The 24241-nt window shown below is 40.5% G+C and overlaps 2 protein-coding genes across 5 annotated transcripts in view; one reads left to right on the forward strand and one right to left on the reverse strand.

Moving 5' to 3' along the window:
- The window catches only part of kirrel3l (kirre like nephrin family adhesion molecule 3, like), a 33771-nt gene extending 29795 nt beyond the window's left edge, over positions 1-3976 (forward strand). For 2 of the 3 annotated variants that reach the window (XM_026371707.1, XM_026371706.1), the window contains exon 15: positions 57-548. In XM_026371707.1, coding sequence (XP_026227492.1) covers positions 57-548 — 492 coding nt within the window. Of the gene's footprint in view, positions 1-56 lie in introns of all 3 variants that reach the window. The other variant, XM_026371705.1, reaches the window with a different exon arrangement.
- zmp:0000001114 (suppressor of tumorigenicity 14 protein homolog) lies at positions 2769-24014 on the reverse strand. Of its 2 annotated transcripts, none has more exons than XM_026371702.1 (19): positions 23794-24014; positions 17095-17239; positions 16356-16516; positions 15085-15155; positions 13409-13578; positions 12791-12826; positions 12116-12347; positions 10764-10903; positions 10499-10602; positions 10005-10114; positions 9307-9437; positions 8726-8830; positions 8126-8233; positions 7635-7748; positions 6925-7044; positions 6252-6432; positions 5164-5432; positions 4526-4662; positions 2769-4383 (listed from the first exon to the last, which is right to left on the reverse strand). In XM_026371702.1, the coding sequence occupies exons 1-19, from the start codon at positions 23815-23817 to the stop codon at positions 4222-4224; spliced, it is 2520 nt and encodes an 839-aa protein (XP_026227487.1). In that variant the 5' UTR covers positions 23818-24014; the 3' UTR covers positions 2769-4221. The 2 variants fall into 2 exon arrangements, with proteins under 2 accessions (XP_026227487.1, XP_026227489.1); XM_026371704.1 differs by lacking the exon at positions 23794-24014 and adding an exon at positions 19962-20096.
- Positions 24015-24241: the final 227 nt, after the last annotated feature.

Here is a 24241-nt window from a genome sequence, read left to right on the forward strand (position 1 = left end):
TTCATTATACACTATTTAATGTTATTTTCTTATTTTGTCTCATGTCTCTTTTATAGGACCCAACTAATGGCTACTACAATGTCCGTGGCCATGAGGACCGACATATCCGCAGCAGTGGATTCTCTGAATATGCACCCAACTCTCGACCAGTCTATACTCCATCGCAGCTGCCTTCTCCCAGCCCTATATATGGTCAGCATGGCACCCAGCCTCGCATCTACGACTTCTCCCACCGATATGCAACCACCACAGCGGGCAGAACCTCATATGAACAGCAGCAAGCTGCCCAGCAGCAGACTGGCCAGCCAGCCAGCATCTATCCCACTGACCCCCTCTACAGTGGCTCTGCCTACCTACCTGCTACCTACGGTCGCGCCTTCACCAGCTACGTTAAACCGGCTTCCTATGAGAAGGTGGACGCGTATGACCAATCAGATGAAGCCAGCAAGGTGTCCAGCTCATCTCGCTTTTCTTATGCCTCCTCACAAGTGTCCTCCCAGCAGTCTGACTATGGCCGACCTTCACAACGTATGCAGACTCATGTCTGATTGGACAAATAAATGATTCATTGAAGTACAGAAGAGAGTAGATAACAATTCTCACCTCCACATACGTGTGGCTGGACTAACATGATCAGAGACTTTCTTTACTTGGATGGTCCTTCAAGGACGGGAGTCATGTGATTTAGGTTATGGGATAACCAACCTGTTTGTATGACGAATAGGGGGACCTACACGAATGCTAACTGTAGAACTCCTAAATAGGAGAATTTGGCAGATTGCGATGCTCAAGTCAAACTTATGATAACAGTGTGATACCTCACCAGGGTATCTCTGGACGATGACCACCCAAACCTGTGGAGATATTCTGTCACTGCAAGAGCCATGTAGAAAATAAATGAAATGCATTTTTTGTGGTGGCCGAACCGACTGGGGTAGCCGTCTACCTGCCAGAGTTTACTTTGTGTCAACACTAAATGTCACATATGACCTCTAAAATACTTTGAAAGTAGATATTACAAGCTAAGACATATTTGAGGAAAAAACTGATACGAACAACCTATTGTTGTCTGTCATTTGGTGTTTTGTTGGCATGCGAAAGGAATTCTAAGCACATTTGTGTCTATCACCAACAAAAGACTGAGCTATCCACAGCGACAGACAGGAACATTTCTGCACAACAGGTTAGCTCTACTGACCAACAAGTGCCACAGGCACTGTAGTGTATGAAGAGCCTAATTAGTAGTGGAATACTTCTGGCCTAAGCTGTATTCCTGGAGCTTCTTCTGATAATAACCCTAACATGTTGGACTTAGCAGAGTTGCTTGGATAAAAAAAATGGTCTATGAAGCAAATGTTTATTTTAGCCTTCATTCTTATGAAGGACTATATGTTAACAGCATGATGAACCAAGATGGACAAGTTAAGGCCATGAAAACCCAAAGATGGTAATAACTGTATATGGGGTAACAGAGACTGAGCTAAAAACTGCTCTTCTTGCCCTGGTACTGTTTTCTGATTGTAAAATGAAGTGTCAGCAATTAGCAGAACAATCAAAAGTGGTGGTTTGGAAAATGGTGGCAATCTTGAAATAAACTTGAATGCAGCGTCAACTGCAACAGGCTCGGGTGGGGTTAAGGCAGTTCTAATGTGGACCACAGACTCAAGTTTTACAACTCAAATTGTCTAAAAATGTTTACAAGAAACAGTACTACCCAGAAACACTAAGTATCTGTACAAATGGTTGAGCCCATACTTTCTCTCTGTTGCATGCAAATGATGTGTCTAGTGAAAATCTTCAGCGTTTATATCATGTCCATTTCATGTTTGAGACTCTGGTTTCTGCACCTGGACCAGTTGCATTTCCACTCCCTGGATGTTTCATTATGGACACCTGTACTGCCATTTGTCTAAAAAGCTGTCACCAGGCAGGTTGATGAGAGAACAAATGTCACTTTAAGTGAGGAGGCAAACATCATCGCTTGTCTTTATTTTTATATTTTATATAAGCCTTAATGTACAGCGTGTAAGCTGCTCTATTGTAAAGTATCTTTATATACATATGTATCTATCTTGGTTGATTTATTTGGGTCCACAGATTTTCTTCTTTATGTTGGTCATCAATCATTGAATGCAGTTACTATGCTATTACTATGTTTTTGGAACACAACTAATTGCCATTTGTTTATTCTTTTAATAATGTATTAAGATTTTTATTTGCTAAAAATGAGCTATCATTGCTTGTACCTTTGTACACATATTTATATTTAAATAAAACCATTTTAGATAAAGAACCGGCTGCTGTGAATCCTGGGAGTTAATCAAGCTGGTGAAACAGTGACAAACAAAGCTTCCCATGTAGCAACAATGATGAATACATAAATTAGCAGCATTGTCTATGTTGATTTTCACATTCCCCCAGTGGTGTGCTGCTTTTAATGAAGACAGATGAGATAGAAGAACCCCCACTGTATGCGTATCCACCTCTTGAAGCTGTTGTGCCCATCTTGTTGGGTATTAGGCTAGAGCTGTGACAAAGGTAGGTATTATTTGACAGTATGAGTTCGTCTTGTCACATCCGGTCCCCAGGTAGGCACAGTGCTCACGGTGGGGAGGAGAGTTACATGCTCATTACAATTCTGTTGTGGGAAGGGACCCAGTCTCATAAGACATGCATTTATCATGCACAACACAATACAAAATGCGACCTCATCAAAGAGAAAGAATACAAGTTATGCAATTAGGTACTGATGAATCAGACAAAAGATGTTACTATGATGACTCTTTTATATAAAAACATTCAAAACACAAAGAAAGGAAATAAAGTACATAATCCAAATCTATGGTCACAGTACATAATGCTCATTAAAATACCCCTTGTCTAAAAGTTGTGGTGATTCCCTATGTTTTAGAAAATACACATTTACACTTGCATAACTTAAGAGCTCTCTAGAATTATTTTTAAAAAAGTCCACTGAGCAGTATCTTTACAAATTTTCTCAACATTTTTCCCTGCACTAGATAATACTTCTGCAAATCTTTGGTTTGCTTTAGCCAGGATATAATATGTCCAGGATAAGTCAGAGGCAAACAGTAAAAGATACTTAAGCTTAACTAGATACCTATGTAAAAGCCAACTGGATCCAATCCTCATGCCCAGGAAAATCATTCACAGACTAGGCAAAAGCAAAAAGGATCAGCATGGAAAGGTGTAACAGAAAAACTTGTCTTGGATCTCCATTTAGACTAAGAACACAGTCTTCAGTCTCCAATCAGCCGGTTCATGCCGTTTGTTCTTTGTTGTTCTGGTATAGTTAACATTACTGCTGGCCATTTTTTAAAGCATCCCATTGGCTTTTAGAGTGATTAATGCATTTTCTACCACCTTGGTGGTTTTTGGTTTTATTCATTTTACTATGACATGAAAATACTCCTGTATGGATTACATTGTGATTTCAAACTTCTGTTATTAACACATGGTAGTGTCATTGTCTCTGCAAGTGGATTTTATACTTCACTGATAAAAACTAATGGGAGCCTGGTGGACAGGTGGATAAAAATGCTTTAATCAACCGAGAACTTTGGAAAAAAGTAAGCTGTGTTTTTTGAACGCTTTGTAGCAAAAAGCCTAAAACAAGCATTAAGGTTCTTTAAGATATTGGATAAATAAAATTCAAAATGTATAGCCATCTACAGCACAAGGCCACCGGCAATATACACAATTTGCTGCAGCCCAAGAGGATGAAGGCGTCGTACCTGTTTAGAAATACACAAGTATCATGCAAGGAGTGATACTGTAAGGACACTTTAAAATTCTACATCCATCCTAAGAAGTCACATTTTACAAATATTGGCAGAAAGATTCCCAAAATATGCATATTTAATTATTTGTTCTCAAGAGTAGTGTAAGTGTAAGTAATGTTTAAGTCATTATGGCTGTGTGTGTGTGTGTGTGTGTGTGTGTGTGTGTGTGTGTGTGTGTGTGTGTGTGTGTGTGTGTGTGTGTGTGTGTGTGAGTGAGAGAGAGAGGAGTGGGGGAAAGTGCTTTAAGTCATTCATGTGAGAAGCTAGCTTCATGTAACAATGTTCTCCGTCTGCCGCTACATGAATACATCTTGGAAGAACTTGTCTTGAAAAGGACTCAAATGTTCCTGAGTCAGTACCTTTAGCACTCTGATGCTGGTCCCCACTCTGCAACCCTCACTGTTTCTCACCATCATCATCAAATCCCTATCTCCTCCTTGATCCAGTCTCTCAACTTGGTGACACGCGAGTAGACACCGGGCTTGTTCCGACGAGCACAGCCCTCGCCCCAGCTCACAATGCCGGCCTGGAACCACTTCCCACTCTCCTCAAAACATACCAGGGGGCCTCCAGAGTCTCCCTGGTGAGCACGGTCAGGGAAGAATGGTTATTAGATTGGTTTTGGATGTGAGAGCATGACAATTATGTGGTTGTGACAACCTGTCTATACAATCCTTTTTGTCTTTTTATTCTTTTCTAGAAAACATATCACAGAATCTCACCTGGCATGCATCAACTCCTCCTGATAGGAATCCACTGCAGAGCATCCTGGAGGTGACTTGGCCTTCTGTCACCGAGTCACACACACTGTCGTTGATAATTTTTACAGATGCCTTCTGCAGTAACTGTGACACTTGCCCTGGAAGAGCAGGACAAAGGGGTTAGTGCTCGGCCATGTTACCTCTGTGTTCAGCACTAAGATCAAAGGTGTTAACAGGCTAGATTAGAGTTAGCTAATGAAGGTTTAAGAGCCTTCCCAAGAGAGTGGATGTCTGCCTTGATATATGGATATAGAAAAACGCTTAAAGGAATAGGAAATGATAAGAGAAAAGAGAAGGAGGGTGGGGCGGAAGAAAAGTATGTCATGATGGGACAGATAAAAACATGGGGAGGGACTTGAAATGAAAGAAGAAGACAAGATGAAATAAGAAACAGAAGAAGACTGAATCAGGCAGGAAAAGAAGATGAAGGACAGCTCATTGTTACCAGTTGGATAAGCAAAAAAAGAGAAACAACTGTAGAATGGGTCAACCATAATTGAGGAAAAAGTATAAATATTAAACATCCGCATAGTCATGAGCAAAAAAAAAACAAAAAAAACAAAAAACACTACAGTTCTATCCAGACTCTTTCATTATACCTCCCTCTCGGAGTGCGCCCCAGCCTGTGACCCAGCAGGACATGCCTGCAGGGAAGATGTGGGAGGGAGAGGGTAGGCAGATGGGTTGGATGGTGTTGGTGAACTGCAGTGGTTCGCTGAGCTCCAGCAGTGCAATGTCATAGTCAAAGGTCATATGGCTGTAATTTGGGTGGGAGATGATTCTTTTTACTGCGCGGCGCTGTACACCATCTTGCTTGTACTGGTCTTGCATGCCACTGTAGGTCAGCCAGTTGGAGGCTACATGGTTCCTATGGTAGCATCATGGGATAAAAAAGTTATTTTTACAACTAATATGTATGTATGCTACATTAAGAACATGTGTAATCTAACAAAAAGGTCTGGCAGTATAAGCTACTTTTATTTTTTACTCTCTGCTGAGACTGTGTCAGAAAGCTTTCACTGTAAACAATTCTAAAAAACCAACTAAAGCAGAACATTATCACAATCACAAGTAGAGATTGCCACAACTATGGATTGCATTAATCTTATATTACTGGCTGCGCCTGCACAAAAATATGCAAAGTTGCATAGTACTTCTGATGTCACATAGCTGTAAAGAAAACCTTTGTGACGTCCAGTAAGTAAGTGGACATTTGATGACAAATTACATTAAGATATGTTGCATAACCAATATCGATGCCAGTTGTGAATGTGTGAAAATGAACACATTCCCTGCTCAAACATAACAGAAGGAGTTTGGGTCGAACAACATGGTTTGTGCTCCACCTACAGGGTGATCTGATGAATACAACATGGGGGAGATGCAAATCCTGCACCTCCCCAAGGTTTTTCCGGAAACAACTGTATCATCAGGGGCCAATTTTCAGACTTTGCAATTTGTATATAAATGGCTCTCTACTGTGCACAGTTCTATTTCTTTCTAGCAGAATGCATATGAGAGCACTGAGTAATGACATCCAATAAAATATTAAATAGTGTGATGAATAATAAGTAATAAGGGAAATTATAACAGTTTATACACTAAAATATAAGATATGAGATGATGTTGTTCTAGATTATATACAGTAGATACATTTGTGAGTGTTAGAGATCAAGGTGCGACTCACGCTGGGTCATTGGTGACAAAACAGTGGGAAGCAGAAAGTAGCCAGGTATCAGAGATGATGGAGGCACCACAGGTATGCCCATTGGTCAGGAAGTGAAGGCTGACCTGCCAGGGCCACTCCCCCAGCTCAGCGTTCTGTCCTCCTACAATGCGGTTCAGCTTGTAAGGCCTGGTTCCACAGTCTGTCATTAAACAGAGAACACAGTGGGGAAAAAAAAGAGTTGTGTTTGATGGCTGAGTGTAAAATACTGTGTGAGATTGGCAAGAGAGAAAAAAAAAAAAAAAGCACTGAAAATGAGATTAAGTTGAGTTGAAGCTTCATGACACCGGCCTTGGCTGTGAACGCTATGATGCCTCTTTGGAATCCTAATAAGGCACACTTGCATATTAGCTGATCAAAAAGAGAAAGAAAATACAGACACACCCTGAGGCTTGAATTGAGGAAAAAACAAAAACTTCAGAGATGACAAGAGCTGCTTTCAAAGAGGAATGAAATAAATAAAGCAGTCGAGGCCTGAGGCTTTTTTTCCTAACAGACAGCACAACGTGCAGCTCAATCCAGCTCTTCTGTAATCTAGTTTGAATGACAGTGAAGAGATCCATTTTCCGCTGTTACACAAATTAAAAAAAAAAAAAAAAAGCTGAATATAGTAAGGGGGAAAGGCATTTCTTACTGCAGCCATCCTCGTCGGAGTTATCAGAGCAGTCGTTGACACGGTCACATTCGGCATTCACCTTGTTGACACATTCTTTGTTCTTACACACAAAGCTGAAGTCAAAGCACATGTCCCGAGCTACAGTGGGGTGGAGACAGAACCCAAAATCAAAACACACAATGTATTTCAATCACAGCGTTACTGAGTTGCTAAGAGTAAGTAGTCAAATACTGTGCAATCAGTGAGGCTTAAATGCACAATGCATAGTGATTGAGGAGCAGATTGCATTGATTGAGCGTATTGATTGGGGTCGAGATCTAATATCCTCTCTTTATTCACAGAAGTGAAAATGCAAGAGTGCCCCCTCTCTCTCTCACTGTGTGTGTGTGTGTGTGTGTGTGTGTGTGTGTGTGTGTGTGTGTGTGTGTGTGAGAAAGTGAGAGAGAAAGCGAGTGAGTGAAGGGGAAATTAATGAAGAGAAAAGTAGAAAACAGGAGGAACTTAAAGAACGTGAAAGCACAGTACATTGAAAAATACTAAGTACTTCATACTTGATTGCTAATACTGAAATCAAGTTTCCAGTACAGCAACTTTATAAAACGTAAAACTCTCCTGAGCTGGTGATTAAGGTTAATTGCTTAATGGTTTGTGTAACATGCTCATAAACCATCTAGAGGGAATTTTCAGATATGCGACTGGCTAAGAAGACCATAAGTGCTGCCACTTACAGGACTGACAAGAGGCCTCGTCGCTTCCATCCATACAGTCTAGTTTACCGTCACACAAAACGTCCTTGGGCAGACAGAACCCATTCCCACAGCGCCACTCGTTGTCATCACAACCTGGAGGCAAAGAGGCAAAGAAACAAAGTGAAGAGCAGATCACAATAAAATAAAGATGAACACTTCAAAAAAAAAAAAAAAAAAAAGATGCCAATAAGCTTCATAAGGACATTAGCAGTGCAGCCATGGTGGACATTAGCATCTGTCTCCATTCTTTCTGTGTGTATTACACATGATTAAGCATCTGAATGGATGCTGAGCAAATTGGGCAAAGCTTCAAACAAACTCCATTACTGATAGAATAATGACTGCACACAGCCCAGGAGTCAGTGACCAGAGCATTAGCAGTGATGTTCCTTTAATGTCAGCACGATTAGCATATCATTAGACAGGGTTTGTATGCCCTAAAGAGTGCTTTAAGTGACAGGAATACTTACTGCACCGACTTTCATCGCTACCGTCTCCGCAGTCGTTCACACGATCGCACACGTACATTTTTGGTTTGCACAAGCCATTGGTACAAGGAAACTGATCCTTGTCACACACTGGGAACACAAAGGACACAAAGTAGCACATATTTAACAATGAGGAACAAGAACTGGGAAAAAATGTATGTGAATTATTTAAAAATCTGATTTTAAAAAAGAAAACGGCGAGAGACTCCAGACTGCTCTCATTACTGTGGTAAATATGAAGCTGCAGACTACAGCTGGTTTGCTTAGCACAAAGAAAACGAGCTGGCTAAAGGCAACAGCATCTATAACAATATAAGCATATATATTTCCTAGTTAATGTAATCAGTCACACATCCTGTCAAGAGATAATCTTGCATCTATAGATGGTGTTATACCCATCTGCCTGTTTTCAGTGTTAATGCAGAGCTAAACTAACTGGATGCTGGCTGTAACGTATTTAACAGGCCAATCTAAAAGCAGTATTGATCTGTAATAAAAAAAAAAAAATCGGTATGAAGCTGTTGACCAGAACAGTATTCCCCAAACTGTGGAATCATTTCTTGAGTGAGCTGGAGCACTTACGGCACTGCATCTCGTCACTCATATCGCCGCAGTCGTTCCAACCATCACACTTCAGCTGCTTGCCTATGCAAATACCCGATGCACATGCAAACTGGTTGGGGCAAGCTGCTCAGAACAGAGACATGATGAAGGAAGAAGAAAAAAGAAAAAGGGAGAGAGACGATGACAAAGTGAGCAAGTGGGAGTGACAGTGTGTGTTCAAAGCATTCTTTATGTTGCCAATGCTTGTCCCTGTTGATCAGAGCAATTATAAATCCATTTCAGCCAAGCTGGGACTTACTATAAAGAGCGGAGGGTATTGAAAGCAGAGTGCTCCTGACTGACAGTGGCAAATAAAATGGACCCAAATAAACAAGCTCTCTGGTGATTAGTCTAGCTCTTGAGTTTGACTGCTGCAATTTCTAAGCCTCCATTATTAAACAGCCCTATTTTAGTCAGTCAGTACTGTCTTGTAGTGTCTCAGACTACACAGTTAGTTCACGTGTCTCTCTGTAATGGCAAAGTGTCGTCGCACTTTAACATTTCGCCTACATCACGGAGTGCCATGTTAGTGTGGGCGTGAGACAAGACTTTCAACTCACGGTCTGCTGGATCGTAGGCGCTGTACTCTGCACTGAAGCCTTTGTCAGTGTAGGACATATCAGAGTGGAAGTTCACTTCTAGGATATTGCTGTCGCTGGTCAAAGCCAAAGAGGCCATTTCTCCACAATACCTGTGGCAAAAGACTAATATTGGAGTTTATATTGTAGTTCTCATAGCTATGATGACAAAGTAGCTGCTACGATCAGGCAAATGGGCAAAATCACTGCAATATCCTTCAAGGAAAGACACATCAGACAAGCTGTAAGTAAACCATTAGTTGAGTTAAATCCTCTAGGAAATGTAAAAATGTAAAAGTGAAAGTAATGGCACCTGAAATGTCAAGGAAAACTGTGTGTGCACACAAATGTGGTAGCTGCAGTAAGTGGAATCAAGATGTCTTTAAAAGGCGATGGGTGGATTGTTGGGCGTAACATTTTGTCATTCCCCTTCGTTTGTCTGGTAGTCTGGACTACCTGAAGGTTTGATTCAAAAATCACTGGACGCTCATGTTTCTGTTTGCTTTCCTTCTTCTTCTTCTTTTTAACTTGAACAATGTTTTTATATAGTGATGTCTGGAGCAATGCCAAGACTATAAAAGTAAGTAAGAGATTGCAGGTATGGAGGAACTGCCCTTTGACATACATACTCTCACACTAGAAACACACACACACAGACGCACACAGACTATATGTCTTACTTGGTGCCCATAACCTCCACATAGTCTTTGTGACATACACGGGTGTCCACCCTGGGCTCTTTCATGCGGAACATAGTGAACTTCACCCGCACCTTGTTCCCAGCAGGGGCCTAAAGCACAGAGGAAGAGGAGTTTAGTTCATAACAACCTCATTTACCATGCATGTCATTCCTCGCGCTACATATAAAAATGCAGATCTACATATATCCCATGTAAATACAGTTGTTCAAAATAGAACAAACCCAGGCAGGCAGTGGGTGCACAAACACACGTAAATCAAACACACACCAGCAAACAAAACCATGACACGAAGCACTGGTGCTCAGCTAGACCTGCAGTAGCAACAGCGGGTCTGAGAGATGAAGATAGAAGAGGCAGTGAACAGCTTGGCTTCTACAGTGCTGCCTCAGCATTCTGCTCATGGCAGGCTAAGGATGGTGGAGGAGGAGGTGGGTGGAGAGGAGGGGGTCAGAGAAACGAGCAGTGTTACAAACCTTAATGGTCCACTTGCAGTCCACAGAAGGAGGATAGAATTGGGGATAAAGTGGGGAGGTGAAGTTTCCTTCCTTTTCAGAAAGAACCCCACCACAGGTTTTTGCTGCAAAGAATACGTCATATATTTACATTATAACATAACACAATATGATTTATACGAGTATAAAACAAACTAAACAAGTCTAGGTGAAGTGAACAGAATGCAGCTGGATTATGCATTATTTTTTTATTATTATTAAATACTGTGAATGTCTACTTAATTACCTGTTGACAGAGGGATGGCTTTATATTCTGCCTCAAAGCCAGGCCTCTGGACATTACTATCAATAACAAGGTTAATCAGCATGAGGTTGCCAGATGACACCACTGTCAGAGGATTGGAGGGGGGCCTCTGACCACACTTCCTGTGGGAGTAGGGCGAGTAGTTAAGCAAAATGGTGCTTAAAACATGTACAAGTACAGAACCAGAAGAAGAAATTTGCAAGTAAACCCAACCAGAAAAGCAGGATCTGCGATGCAGCAAGTTTTATGGCTCCTCAAGATGTGCGGTATCTCAGGAACTCAAATACAACCGTAATGTTTTTTTGTTGTTGTTGTCAAAAGCACTAAAACATCAATGCAACAAATACGTTTAAAATGCTTTAAGAAAAATAAAAGGTAATCAATTAATAAGTAAAGAGATCTAGCGAAAGAGATAAATAAGGAGAGATATGCCAGCACCAAACAGAAAATGCTTAGGTGGAGTTTCAAAGTCAAACATTAGGCGCATTAGCAAAAAGTTTCAGCACCGCTGGCGGCAGAGCCATGGAGGTGTGAATGACACTGCAAGAGCAGCAATACATCTACCTTCAGTGGAATAATGTCATTATAGAGTATTATATTATGGCTCTCATAAACCCCATGTCACCTTGGATAAAGCTGATCGCTCAATAGCATTATAAAAATTTTATGCATCACTTGGTAACGCATATTTGTTTGGCAATGGTTTAAAATTGCCTGCAGCTACAACTGATGCTGCATTCAGGAGCCAGTAGTTTCAGAATCAAACCTCTCACCCATTGACAAAGTGCAATTACACACAGTTGTGTAGCAGAATTCAGGTTGGCACCCCTCACAGATTTGAAAGAAGGGTTGTTTTTTTTTTTGAGTCAAATCAATCTCACTGAGGTCTCAAAAGTTAACAATAAAATGGGGCGTGCAGCGCCAAAGGCATTCAGGCCAAAAAAACAAGTTGTAATCACAAATCCAGTGAAAGGAATGAAGTGGAACATGTTTTGCACCCACATCAAAACAACTTTTACTCCTAAATCTCCCTGTAACATTTTAGTCATTCCTTGTGGCTGTCTTCTTTGAAACACATACAACTATATTTCCTCATCGTCAAGGCTAAATAGAGGAGACAAATATTGTCTGAGCCCTATCAGACAAAACCAACTATCAAGTATGTTCATGTACTGTAGGAGCTAAAAGAAATGACTGGTTTTCATTTAAATAAAAATCCTTGAGTGGAGGCAGCAGGACCAAAAAATGAGTAGTGCATAAAACTGCTGAGTAGTATAAAAGCAAATAATGATCGATGCAAATACAGATTTCTATCCATCTTCTCTATGACTTACTGTGTGATGGCCTGTTGATCATCTGGACTCAAAGAATCATAGATGAAGACAAAATTATTAGCGCAGTCATCTTCAATGTTGAAAAAAGGGAAATTGACCACTATGGACTTTTTCTCTGAAGTTCGGATTTGCCACTGACATCGGGACGTGATGGGGTAACCTGTGGGGTACCCTGGAGATGTAAATTTTTTTGTATTTTCTTCTTCAGCTTCCAGAAAGTAGAAACAGTCCACTGGGAATAACAACATAGGTTAAGTTACACAGTGTGCAGAGATCTATGAAACTTAACTCAATAATAATTGTTATTCATTATGTTCTGTACCTCCCATAACAATTAAGTAGGCAAAAAAACATATACAATAGAAATAACACATTTGAAAACTATATAAATACAGGTTCAGCCATCTTTTATGCTACAGAAAAGTTCAAAGACAGATTAATGTAATCATGTAATGTAACACTCGCAAAGCTATAAATCGCCAAACTGTGTCAAAGAAACGTGCTGGGCATAGTAACTGACCCACTCTGGTCTGACACGGGGTTCTCAAACTCTGACTAAAGCAGGACATGTACAGTACAAGCCAGGCATTTGTTACAGACTGGCAAGAGGGCGAGCATTTAGCCAGCTGGAAAATTACAGATGGTGGTGATTGAAATGGGGCACGTTGTACTCACTGGATCTGGGGTTCCTAGCCATGCGAGGATCTGTGACTGGAGACAGAGAGGAGGAGGGAGAGAGAGAGAGTCAGAGGAACAGGAGGAGAGGTAAGAATGGGTCAATGAAGTTGGGAGGCTGATAGCATTTGATGCATGAGCCGAAAATATTTGGATTGCACATTTTCTGTTCCATTTCCCTGAGGTTAAGGGAACCGGTGATGGTGTGTAGCCCTTTCTGCTCCATCTCACCTTGTCCTACAGCAGCAACCCATACATCTCTGTCTAACTATATGGGACAGCAACATCAAATCATACCCACAGAAATCATTTTAAAGAGGACCAAAACCACTGAGTCACAGGGCCGGTGTTTGGCTGGTGGCCAGAATTTGGACAAATGCAATGTGAATGCTGAGAAGACAGAAGGAAGAAAAATGGCTGTATCAAGCCAAGCCAGGGCCCAGCTAATATCATTAGATGACCCAAACAGAATAAAATGTGCAATCTCAGATGCAGCACAAGCAGAGAGGTTTGGCTTAACTGTTATCATCTTATCAACACAACTCAGAATGAGCTCCTGTAATACAAATGGAAAGAAAAGAAAACCCCAATACTGATAGAAAATGTGGAGGCACTTACACGCAGCAGTAACTTCGCTGATCTTGAAGTTTCCGCTGCTAACGCTGCGTGAGTGCTTAATGCCGGTCTCCAGCGCGTCTAACACTCGGTCCTCTGACACCTCCGCTGCCAGCTCCAGGTCACTTGCTGGAACGTCAAACCGAGACCAGTAGTAGGCTAAAACACCCCGACTGATGCCAGCATAGGTCGGAGCATAGAGAGACGGTTCAGTAACAAGGTTCAATATTGAAGAGGAAGCAAGGATTAATGAAACATAAGTGATTTTGATTACTGTAAAACCACAAAATCCAAATGTAACTGTGCTCTCGGCACTTAAAGTGGTGCACCATTAATGCATACAGTTGCAAGAAAAAGTATGTGAACCCTTTGGGATTAGGTGGAGTTTTGCATGAATTGATCACAAAATGTGCTCCGATCTTCATCTAACTCACAACAATAGAAAAACACAGTCTGCTTAAAATAATACTACACAAACATTATATTTTTTCATGTTTTTATTGAATATAACATGTAAAGATTCACAGTGCAGGTTGGAAAAAGTATGTGAACCTTTGGACTTAACAACTGGTTGACCCGTCTTTGGCAGCAATAACCTCAACCAAACGTTTCCTGCAGTTGCAGATCAGACCTGCACAACGATCTGGAGTAATTTTGGACCACTCTTCTTCACACAACTGTTTCAGTGTAGCAACATTCTTGGGATGTCTGGTGTGAATCGCTCTCTTAAGGTCATGCCACAGCATTTTTATCAGGTTGAGGTCAGGACTCTGACTGGGCCACTCCAGAAGGCGTACAATCCGTCCAGGCCCTGAGGCAGCCCCAAACCATGATGCTCCCACCACCATGTTTTACAGTGGGGATGAGGTTTTGATGTTGGTGTGCTGTGCCTTTTTTTCTCCACACATAGTGTTGTGTCTTTCTCCATTTGTAGACAGTCTGTCTTACCGTGGGCACTTTTGATGTCTTTTGTAACCCTTTCCAGCTTCATGCAAGTCAACAATTCTTGATCGTAGGTCTTCTGAGAGCTCTTTTTTGCGAGGTATGGTTCACATCAGGCAGCGCTTCTTGAAACCAGTAAACCCAAAACTGTGTTTTTAAAGGGCAGGACAGCTTTCAGCAATACATCCAATATTATCACACTGATTGGACTCAAGGTTGTCTCACTCCTGTCTCCAATTAGCTCTTGGAGAAGTCATTAGGCTAGGGGTTCACATACTTTTTCCACCCTGCACTGTGAATGTTTACATGTTATGTTCAATAAAAAGATGAAAACATATGTTTGTATACTATTATTTTAAGCAGACTGTGTTTTTCCATTGTTGTGACTTAGATGAAGATCAGAGAACATTTTATGACCAATTCATGCAAAACTCCACCTAATCCCACATACTTTTTCTTTGCAACTGTATGGTGTGGGCTGTAATTTACTGCTACAGTACAAGTTTATATACATAACGTGGTCACTAATCAACGGATGACATGTAAATATTATTTTTGGACGAATAAGTGCAAGACCTGAAACTCTCAATTCTTAGAAGTCAGTGGAACAAAGCTTCTTCTTCATGCAAGATTTAGTGTGAAATTCTGACATTGAGTTTTCACAAGCATTACATCAGACTGTTCAACATTATTAAAAAAAAAAAAGAATTTAGAAGAGCTCAAGATCTCAGCAGTACCTGAATCCAGTGACCACGGAGGTATTGTGGTACTTTGAGAGGAGTGGATCTTTCTTAAAGTTCTCCCCCATCTGAGTAGAGAAAATTTATTTTTACTGAAAGGAGCAAGTGCACAATTTTGCTTGTCTGCCTAAACACAGAGTACAAATTAGCATGTCAACATAAAAAAAAAACTGCCTTCAAAGCAAAAAGCACATAACAATGGGATTCTCAATTAACTGTCTCGCCTTCAGCTGTGCTGAGCTGTGAATCAGATGAGGCTGCAGTCATACTTTGTGGTTCTAAATGCAGGTTAATCACATATGCATGCAAGCATGCAAGTGTAAGCCAACTTCAGCACGAGTGCTCTTTGTGGAAAAAGGAAATTGGAATGAGGAGAGAAGAAAGAAAAGTCAGGGAGCATCTGAAAACGGAGAGAGAGAGAGATCTACAGGGGAGGGCTGTCATTTGTATGGTTAGTATTAAAAGCAGGAAAGTGATGGTGGTCAGTTATCATAAGATGCATGTTGACCTGTGTCAAAATGGCCATTTCTAAAAGTATATTTAAGGAATGTCAAATATAAACCTAGTGACATATTAACAATCGAATCTAGGAGATGAAGAGGAAATGAATAAATAGATAATTGGAGAACTCTACAGACAGGTGGTGCTACAGTGGCAGATTAAGGTTGTGGGGCAGCTGGTTAAACACCCTGTAATGTTTACTTAAAATCATGCTCTGCAAGCTGTACCTAACATGTAAATAGTGATCTAGATGTGAAATTATTCTTTAAAAGCTGTTCTTTTTGCTGTATACAAGTGCAAACCAAGTGGATCATGAAGCTTTACCCCACTTGTCTGGTCAATTAATATTCCAGTCCACCACATCCACTGCTATTCTCACCTAACACCCTCAGTTCTGTCGTTTTCTGCAGAGGAAGCGTGTGCTTGATGGCGTTTGAGCGAGGGCTTTTTGTTATCAACATGCTCCTAAGTGGTGCTACAAACATCTCCGCTGCCTCCAATAATAGGAGATGCTGTTGAGGGAATTAGTAAGGGAACGCACAGCATTTTATTCCACCCACACAAATGTGCCTTTAGCAGTTTCTGTGTACTGCGAAGGGCATATTTAAAAAGCATTTCCACTATGCCAAACAACATCTTTAGCTAATCCTTAGTGAGAGAGGCGAGCTGAGTGTAATGCTATGCTCAAAATAGTTAACAATAAATTTTGAGAACAATAGAAAGGAAACAAAAACAGGAAAGTGATATTCTTTGGGTGTTAAACTCACAATTGCCTCCAGGGGATTCGACAAATCCCTGAATTCCGCGCTGTTGATATCCTCCAGCTTCTGGTCGTATGGTATCTCAGCCAGCTTCATATGCCCGCTAAAGACCAGTGTTCGTGGGCTGCGCCGATTACTAGCGGTGGCTCCTGAAGCACCATCTTTAACTTGGAGGAGAGCGGAAGATGAGAGTTAAGCATTCGATCAACATGTTATACGATAGTTGGCTCTGATAAAGAGCAGACGTGGTTTTTTTAACAGGCGTTGGAGCACCATTTTCAGATAGTACAGTGTGATCTTACATTGTGAACACAGAATGCCTCTCAGAGCAATTAAAACACCCAGATGAATCAAGAGGCTGTTTATCAAGACTCAAGAGTCCTTTTTATCAGTCCCAGTATGGGTAAATGACAGAGAAGCGGTGCCATACACTATTTGACATTTTTCTCTTTGCATTATTAAAGGAGAAAGTCGGAGCTGTCAAATAGGGTAACTCTAATGGGAAATTACAAAGTCAAAACAAGCCACTCTTAGACTCTTATATCAAAGAGCTATGCCTTCACACCAACTCGATCCACTTCACAGTTTGTGATGTTATGCCTGTCTTGGCAGCGACTGATAATAGTTATGTAAATGCCCTGAATTCTGTAAAGATTGCGTCTGATTCATAAATCTTCATCAAATCTGCCTGTGCTTTAGGTCTTTGTATGGTATGTAGTGGAGGGGACCATGTTAATATACTTACAGACAAACAGCCAAATAAGGATTGCTGCAACCAGTACTAAAAGAAGTGCAACAATAACCCCAATCAGGATGCCGGTCTTCCGTTTTGATGGAGCCTTCTCATTGCCAGGTAAGAAGTTGATCTGTTCATGTCTGCCAGTTGGACCCTGAGAAACAGAGCAAAATAAATAGTCAACAAACCTACAGCAGGTGTGAGCGTGTTGATTTAGCAGACAACCTTTAGTTTGAAAACACAAATGGCGTATTTGTGCAGTGTATACAGTATAAAAGCAGCAGCAAACACTAATCCTTAGCATCACCCTCTGGAATTCCCTGCACTTGGTTACAGTAATGAACCAATGCAACTTATTTTACATTAATAACAGTTACATTCTATAAATTACATGCTGCACATGTGAGACTGACACTAGTATACAACTTGTCTTGAGAAAGACCAGGTATGGTTGAAATGTTGGTCCAAACAGACATTATGAAAGCTTAATATGAGGTTATCTTCAGAGCAACTTGATTTTGTTCTGCATTCACCTCCTACTCTAGTAGAACAGGATAAATCACAAACAGCATTTCAAACTATTGCACAATATCAAAAAAGTGACGAGTACCTTACACAACTTGCATGTTCAAACGTGCAGTTTACACTTGTTCCCAAAATTTGCCAAACCTGTTTGCTAAATGTGACACAGCTCTCATATTAATATCTCCATGGACACAAACGTTTTACACAATTTATTCTCTTTCATTTATTGTTTTTAACTTTAAACCAATTTATTGCATTTATATAGTCTTCAAATGTGTACTGTAATTTGTCATCTTTTCTTTTACTCTAACCAGCTTCCCTGCTCCTGCAGTTGACAAACCCTCCGTAACATGCTGCTGCCACCACCATGCTTCACCATAGGGATAGTAATAGCGAGGTGATATGCAGGGACTGGTGTTCACCGCACATAGATTAGATAACACTTTACATACAGTATGAGTTCTCTCGCTCTTTCTCTCTCTTTTTTTTTTATTGTCTTATTAGATCAGTGAGTTTTTTTCCTCATGCTCTTGAAAGTCTCTTTAATGCCATTTGTCAGTTACCACTGACATCTACAGAGAGCTTAGAGAGCTTGGACTTCATGTCTTGGTTTTTGTCATGACATGCAGGGTGAATTGTTGGACCTTATATATATATATACAGCTGTGCGTCTTTTTAAACTATGTCCAATCAAAGCAATCTGAAACAGTTGGACTTTATTAAAGTTCTAGTCACATCTCAAGGATAATTAAAGCAAAAATGATTGGCATGATCAAAATCTGAGTGTCACCAAAAGGCATCTGAACACACTCTGTGAGAGATATCAAAAAGTGAATAGGGCCTGAGAACAGAATGATCATGCCACTGTACATGCAACAAAATAAAAAATAATACCACAATGATACCACAGGATAACTTCTCAAAAATTACAGACATGGTGCTTGAGGCTGAGGCTGTGTCTGTCGATATTGTAAGTGTGTCTGATGTTGAGCTCTCTCAAGTGAGCAGACTAAGAGGAAGGTTTCAGGCCAGTTAGTAATCAACACACAATGAATTCAGTGCCTGTAGCCAATGAGTGAAGAAGCCCGAGTGTCATTAGGGATGGAGAATCACTTTGGTATTAAATCAATTTGTCAGATGTGCTGCCCCTTAAGATGGGGGCTCAATTACATGAGTCTAGAAGATAACTCATGGCAATTAAGGCCTATTCTTACCCAGCTCGGGCTTCCACACATGCTTTCTAATTGGAATCTCTAACAGCAATCATGGGCCAGAATGAGGGAAATCATTAGAGATGGGGTCAGCAAGTGCTCCAGGGTCTCTCTCTATCAGTCACCCTGATCACAGCCTAATAAAACCATTACATGCTCTTCATCATAACCTATTCTTCACTCCTAGAAATACTATTGCCATTTTTAACCATACTTTTTCAACTGTTCTATCCCAGCTGAGAATTGCCATTAATAAGTCATGGACATTACAATATGCTGATGCTCGCGTGCATACACACACACACACACACACACACACACACACACACACACACACACACACACACACACACACACACACACACACACACACACACACACACACACACACACACACACACACACACACACACACACACACACACACACACACACACAAGACAGCTGAAGTCAGTTTCTGCACAATGATTCTATGTGGTCTAGCCAGTCTGACAAGTGGAAGACAAGTCAGCACTGCTACAAGGTGTGGCTAAAGGAAAAAAACAAAAAACAAAACAGCTCATCCTCAAGAAAAGTTGCTATAGTTTCAACACTGGTCTTTATTAACAGCGATTTCTCCAACTAATCCACAGCTCTTTACAGTGTATAAAGCAGGCATAGATTGTATGTTAATACACAGTAACTAAGTTAAACTTTGAGATACTGGAACATACGGTAACTTCAATGTACATGTTAATTTATTTATAAAGAATTCTATTGATCTGACATCTGCATTTGCTAATACATGCACAACAAATGATAAAATACAGAATACAGAAGTTCAGCCAAGGAGGAAGCTCATGTTCTGTAAAAATTAAATACACTGCAATACTTCTTCTAATGAAACAATTCTTTTGATATGCGGCTGTAACATGTAACTGGTAAGGTGGTAAGGTAAGGTTACATTTTAATTGTAGGACCACTACAGCATTAATTGTGTTAATTATTTTGTTCCAGTTCAGACTTTTACTTAAAATCAATGTCAAACTGTTTTTTTAAACATTTAGAATATAAATATAATAAAATAATATAATATATCGCACGATGGTTGCCACTATGAGTAAAATATATTTGCAAGAAAGTTTGTCAAAGTTTACCTACAGGATAATGTCAGGGTGATCATCCACCAGCTGAAGCTTATTAGGTATTGGATGAGAACCCAGATCTCAGCCCAGTAGAGAGTCTGTGGTATGACCTCAAGAGAGTCGTTGACACTGAGCTGAAGCAGTATTAGAAGAAATGATGTTCATAAATTCGTTCTATGCATTATGCAGGTCTAATCAACAGCTACAGGAAGCGCGTGCTTGAGGGTACTGCTGCCAAAAGTGGCTCAACCAGTTATTAAAATCACTGTGTGTTTCATGGATATACTTCCAAAAAACAGACTTGATTCTCTTATGGCGTCTCTCGTCAACGTGGCAGCCGACACTAGATTTCTTTCCGTGTGCCATATGTTAGTCATGCGGAGGAATGGGCATGTCACAGTAGAAAAAGTACAGGTGTAAATAATAAAATTCAAATTCAATTTAGCTGCTTCAATGTCAGGGCGCTGGCACTGACGATGCTGACTCATTGTCACACTTTAAAAACTTGTGTAATGTTAAGGCTTATGTTGTTCTTGGCTTCAGCCACTTCTTTTTCGTGTCTGAGCCAGTTGTTGGGTCAGCAACACCATGTTGAATCTCCAGCCCCCAGATATTACCTGGGTGTGGAAAACATGTGTGCAATACACAATCATCCTTTTCTGGCCCGATATTCTTTCTGGTATTTCTTGTCTGTTTCTAAAATATGGTTGTATGTGAGTGATGGTATAAAATAATTAGGCCAAGTCACTACTGCCCGTCTAATATTTAGAAATGACATGAAGAACAGCTTTTGTGCCATGTTGTTTTCATTTAAAGCCAAAATATGCAATTTAAGCTAGGATTAGCACAAAACTCAAAATCATCCACTCTACTTGAAATTACTATAAATAAGAATGTTACAAAACTTATAGATCAAGTAAAAAATAATAGATATTATCTTATTAGAAGGGTGAGCCCCGCTCAGAAACAATTCAAAGTAACCATCTCTTCACTGCTGGCATCGCTGTTCAATGAGTCTGGGTCAGAGGTGTTTCATACTGTCGCTTTAGTTTAGTTCAACAGCGTTTTCGCAGCTCTACAGAGCATCTTTGGTGCTGCACTGGCTAGTAGTTTGTCAACATACCCAGAATATCTTCTGGGGCTAAAAAGTAGCAGCACAGCCTTAGAGGTCGGAGGTCAAACAGTGAGCCCTAAAGACCAGCTTAAAAGACGACTCTGCCCTTTCAACATTAACACAGATGAACTCACAATGAACCATTTTTTAAAATATCATCAAAATAAGTAAAACCAGAGAATTCATCTTGTTTATTCGCCGCTTCCTTCCTAAAAATCTGCTGCCTACATTACCCACAGTGCAAAACTGGTGCAGATTCCTTTTTAAAATAAGGCTTCAAACACCTGTTGTGTCTTTTAGCACTGACCTATCCCATGCAAACAACATCAAATATACACCTACTTAAAAGAGTCAACAAATCATCCCTTACTGCAGGATGAGGTAAATGAGCCTGATGAGGCCTGAAGAGAGAGGCATCATGCTCCTCTTCACAAATTCTGGATGGCTAAAGCTAAATGGCCATGTTAAAAAGCACTCAACACTGATCACAGTTATTAAAGACTGAACGTATTCCCAGTTTTGTTGATATTTTTTAATGTGGAGTGAACAATAGGAGACATGATATTAGCGCCACACGCACTTCACTTCTGCTGCTCAGTTTCAGCACGATTACCCTTGAAATGTGGGCTGAAATGCAGGAGAAAAACAGCGTGGCCTTGCCTGAGGAATTATTTTTCTGCTGTGTCACCACACAAACACAGAACAGACCGACTATATTAATCAGAGTGTCCTCATTTGAGTGAGTGTCTAAGACTTAGCTCGACGTCCGTGTGTAATCAAATATTAACAAATGAACAATTGTTCATTTACAAACAGTGTGTGCACTTCATGTAAAACTACACTATCTGACCAAGGTTTCAGAAACCTCTGTGTTTTTATCCAATTTATATTAAAAGCATTTGTACGTTTATTTTGGTTTACATGTTTTCTGCATTTTATCCATTTGAATTGAAAAAGAAAAACATTTACAAAGAAAATGTTCATGTGCATACATGTATTTATCTTTTTCGTAAAAACAACACTTTTATTTTATCAAATAACAGAAACTGTTTTGTTTTTTTTTGCCACGTCTTCAACAGAATCAAGAGCTTCAAGTAAGAACATATTCCAAAGTCCTCTTTTATCAGTTACCTCATGGTGTGAGCATCTCATCGCCTCAGAGCCAGGAGACTGCACCTAAGTACTCTATATAGACATTTTGACAATATTCTACTGATACTTTTAAGACCTTCTTTATGTCACTCTATAAAAAGCAAAACTACTTTGACCTGGATTGGGTTAAGTATTTAATAGCTCACACAGTTAGCAGTACATATACTGATAAACTAAGTGTGTTTCACATGGGTTAAGCTGTAGGTTGTAATAAGGTTTTGAAGCTGGTAAATTTGAGTGGGAACTGGCCAAAGCCAAAAATGTCAAGAGAAGTTCACCTTTGGCCTTATCTTCTGCCCACATTTTCTGCCCACATCATCACAGTCTCAAACTGAACTAACTAAAGGACTTGGCGACGAGGTAAAGGGAGCTGTGTATGCATGTTTCAAGAGAATTCAACTTTACAGGGCTGCTTAAAAGCATCTAGTCAGCAAAAAACACATGATTGTTAGTTAAGAGACTATCTTGGTTCTAAAATCAGTGTAAACTACTGTCACAGCCTGTTTAAAGCATTTATGTCATTAAAACAATTAATGTATACACACCATAACCCTCACCTTTATGTAGGGGTGCAGTGGGAAATGAGACAGCGCTGTAGATCGTGAATAGTGGCTACAAAAGCTGATTCTCATAAATACCTGGATGGTTGAAATTAACCCAGGAAAATGATCAGCCAACTTTAAAATGGAGGCAAACGCTCGCCATACGCTGAGCCAAGACTACATAAAGACCCACTATTAAGGTTTCTGGGCATCAACTCCTCTTTCTGCATTTAATATGAGAGATCTACTGTAAAGAATATGAATAAAAAGGTTAAAAAAATACATGGTCAAGAAGACAGTACTGTTCAGTTGCTTTGGTGCGTGTGTGAAGCACTTTGAATTGCTATTGTGTAAGAAACATATGAAATAAACTGACATCAGGAAAGGCTGAATCATCCATGACGATGCCTCTCTACCCCAACTGACATTACTGTGTTGGGAATAAAGGATTTCTTTGTTTCATTGAAACAACAATTGATGGAAAGATTCGACTTAATTTGAAAATAGTGTGGGGGGAAAAAATATATAAAAAAAAAGAGAAAGGGAACGCATTACTGCATATTTCAATTTGTTATATTCTATTAGTAAAGACAATATATCTTTCTTTTTGACAAACCCACATTATCCTACTCTGTTGTTGAAATCACAGTGAAAACTGGTCCTCTTATGAATGCACACATCACATGGGGGCTGATTTTTAACCCAAATGGAGAGAGCCTATTAATCATTTATTTATTTTAAACGTCTGTCACCTTAGTATTAGCAGCTACTAATCTCAGAGACCCTGATGACTCAACTAAGAGCTTTTCGTGCACTCTGGCCTAGACTAAACCGAACCTAAGTGTTTTAGCTGTCAAGTCACTGGACGAAGGCCTGAACCCTGCAAACATGCACAACCACAGGAAACAGACAGCGAGCAGCAGCAGATCTACAGGCCCGACACACTCTGGAAAAGGTGTTTATCTGTGTCACTGTGGAGGAAATGAGGAAAACATTGTTCCTACAGTGAGTTGAGAAGCGAAAGAGCGGAGTGAACGTACGTATTCGTATTTGGCGGAGTACATCTTCCACAGCTGCTCCACCTGGAGTCCAACAGGATGTCAGACAGCTCCCTGCTCCTCCGGATCTTTCTCCCTCTGTGTTGTAAAGTTGTAAATCCAAATGTGTGCTGTTCAGAATAGTAATGTTTTTGCGGCTGTGAAAGTCGGTAGCGTCTCTTCCTGGGTTGTCGCGGGCTGTCACACCTTAACCCGACGTCTTGCTCACACACACACCTGTAGGCCACGCCCAACATACCTGCCAACGTAGCGAGCGAGCGGAAAACCGGGCTCCGGACACCCATAGGTGCTCACTGTTCAGCTCAGCTGTGCGTGTTTTGTCATGCAGCCACCTGCTGGATTATCATTATCATAAGGCTTCAGGTAGATTGTGGAGGTCGAGGTCTGGTTGTGTGTTTTTACCCAGCAGATGTCCAGGTACATCCACCTA

Source organism: Anabas testudineus, chromosome 16, assembly GCF_900324465.2.
Source record: "Anabas testudineus chromosome 16, fAnaTes1.2, whole genome shotgun sequence".
In the NCBI taxonomy this organism is placed as follows: domain Eukaryota; kingdom Metazoa; phylum Chordata; class Actinopteri; order Anabantiformes; family Anabantidae; genus Anabas; species Anabas testudineus.

Excerpts from the sequence above, each read along its gene's own strand:
- zmp:0000001114 (XM_026371702.1), bottom strand. The coding sequence starts at position 23,817 with ATGTACTCCGCCAAATACGAATAC. Across the intron at positions 17,240-23,793 it reads ACTCCGCCAAATACGAATAC|GGTCCAACTGGCAGACATGA; the intron begins GTACGTTCACTC and ends TCTGTTTCTCAG. Across the intron at positions 7,749-8,125 it reads TAGCGATGAAAGTCGGTGCA|GTTGTGATGACAACGAGTGG; the intron begins GTAAGTATTCCT and ends CTTTGCCTCCAG.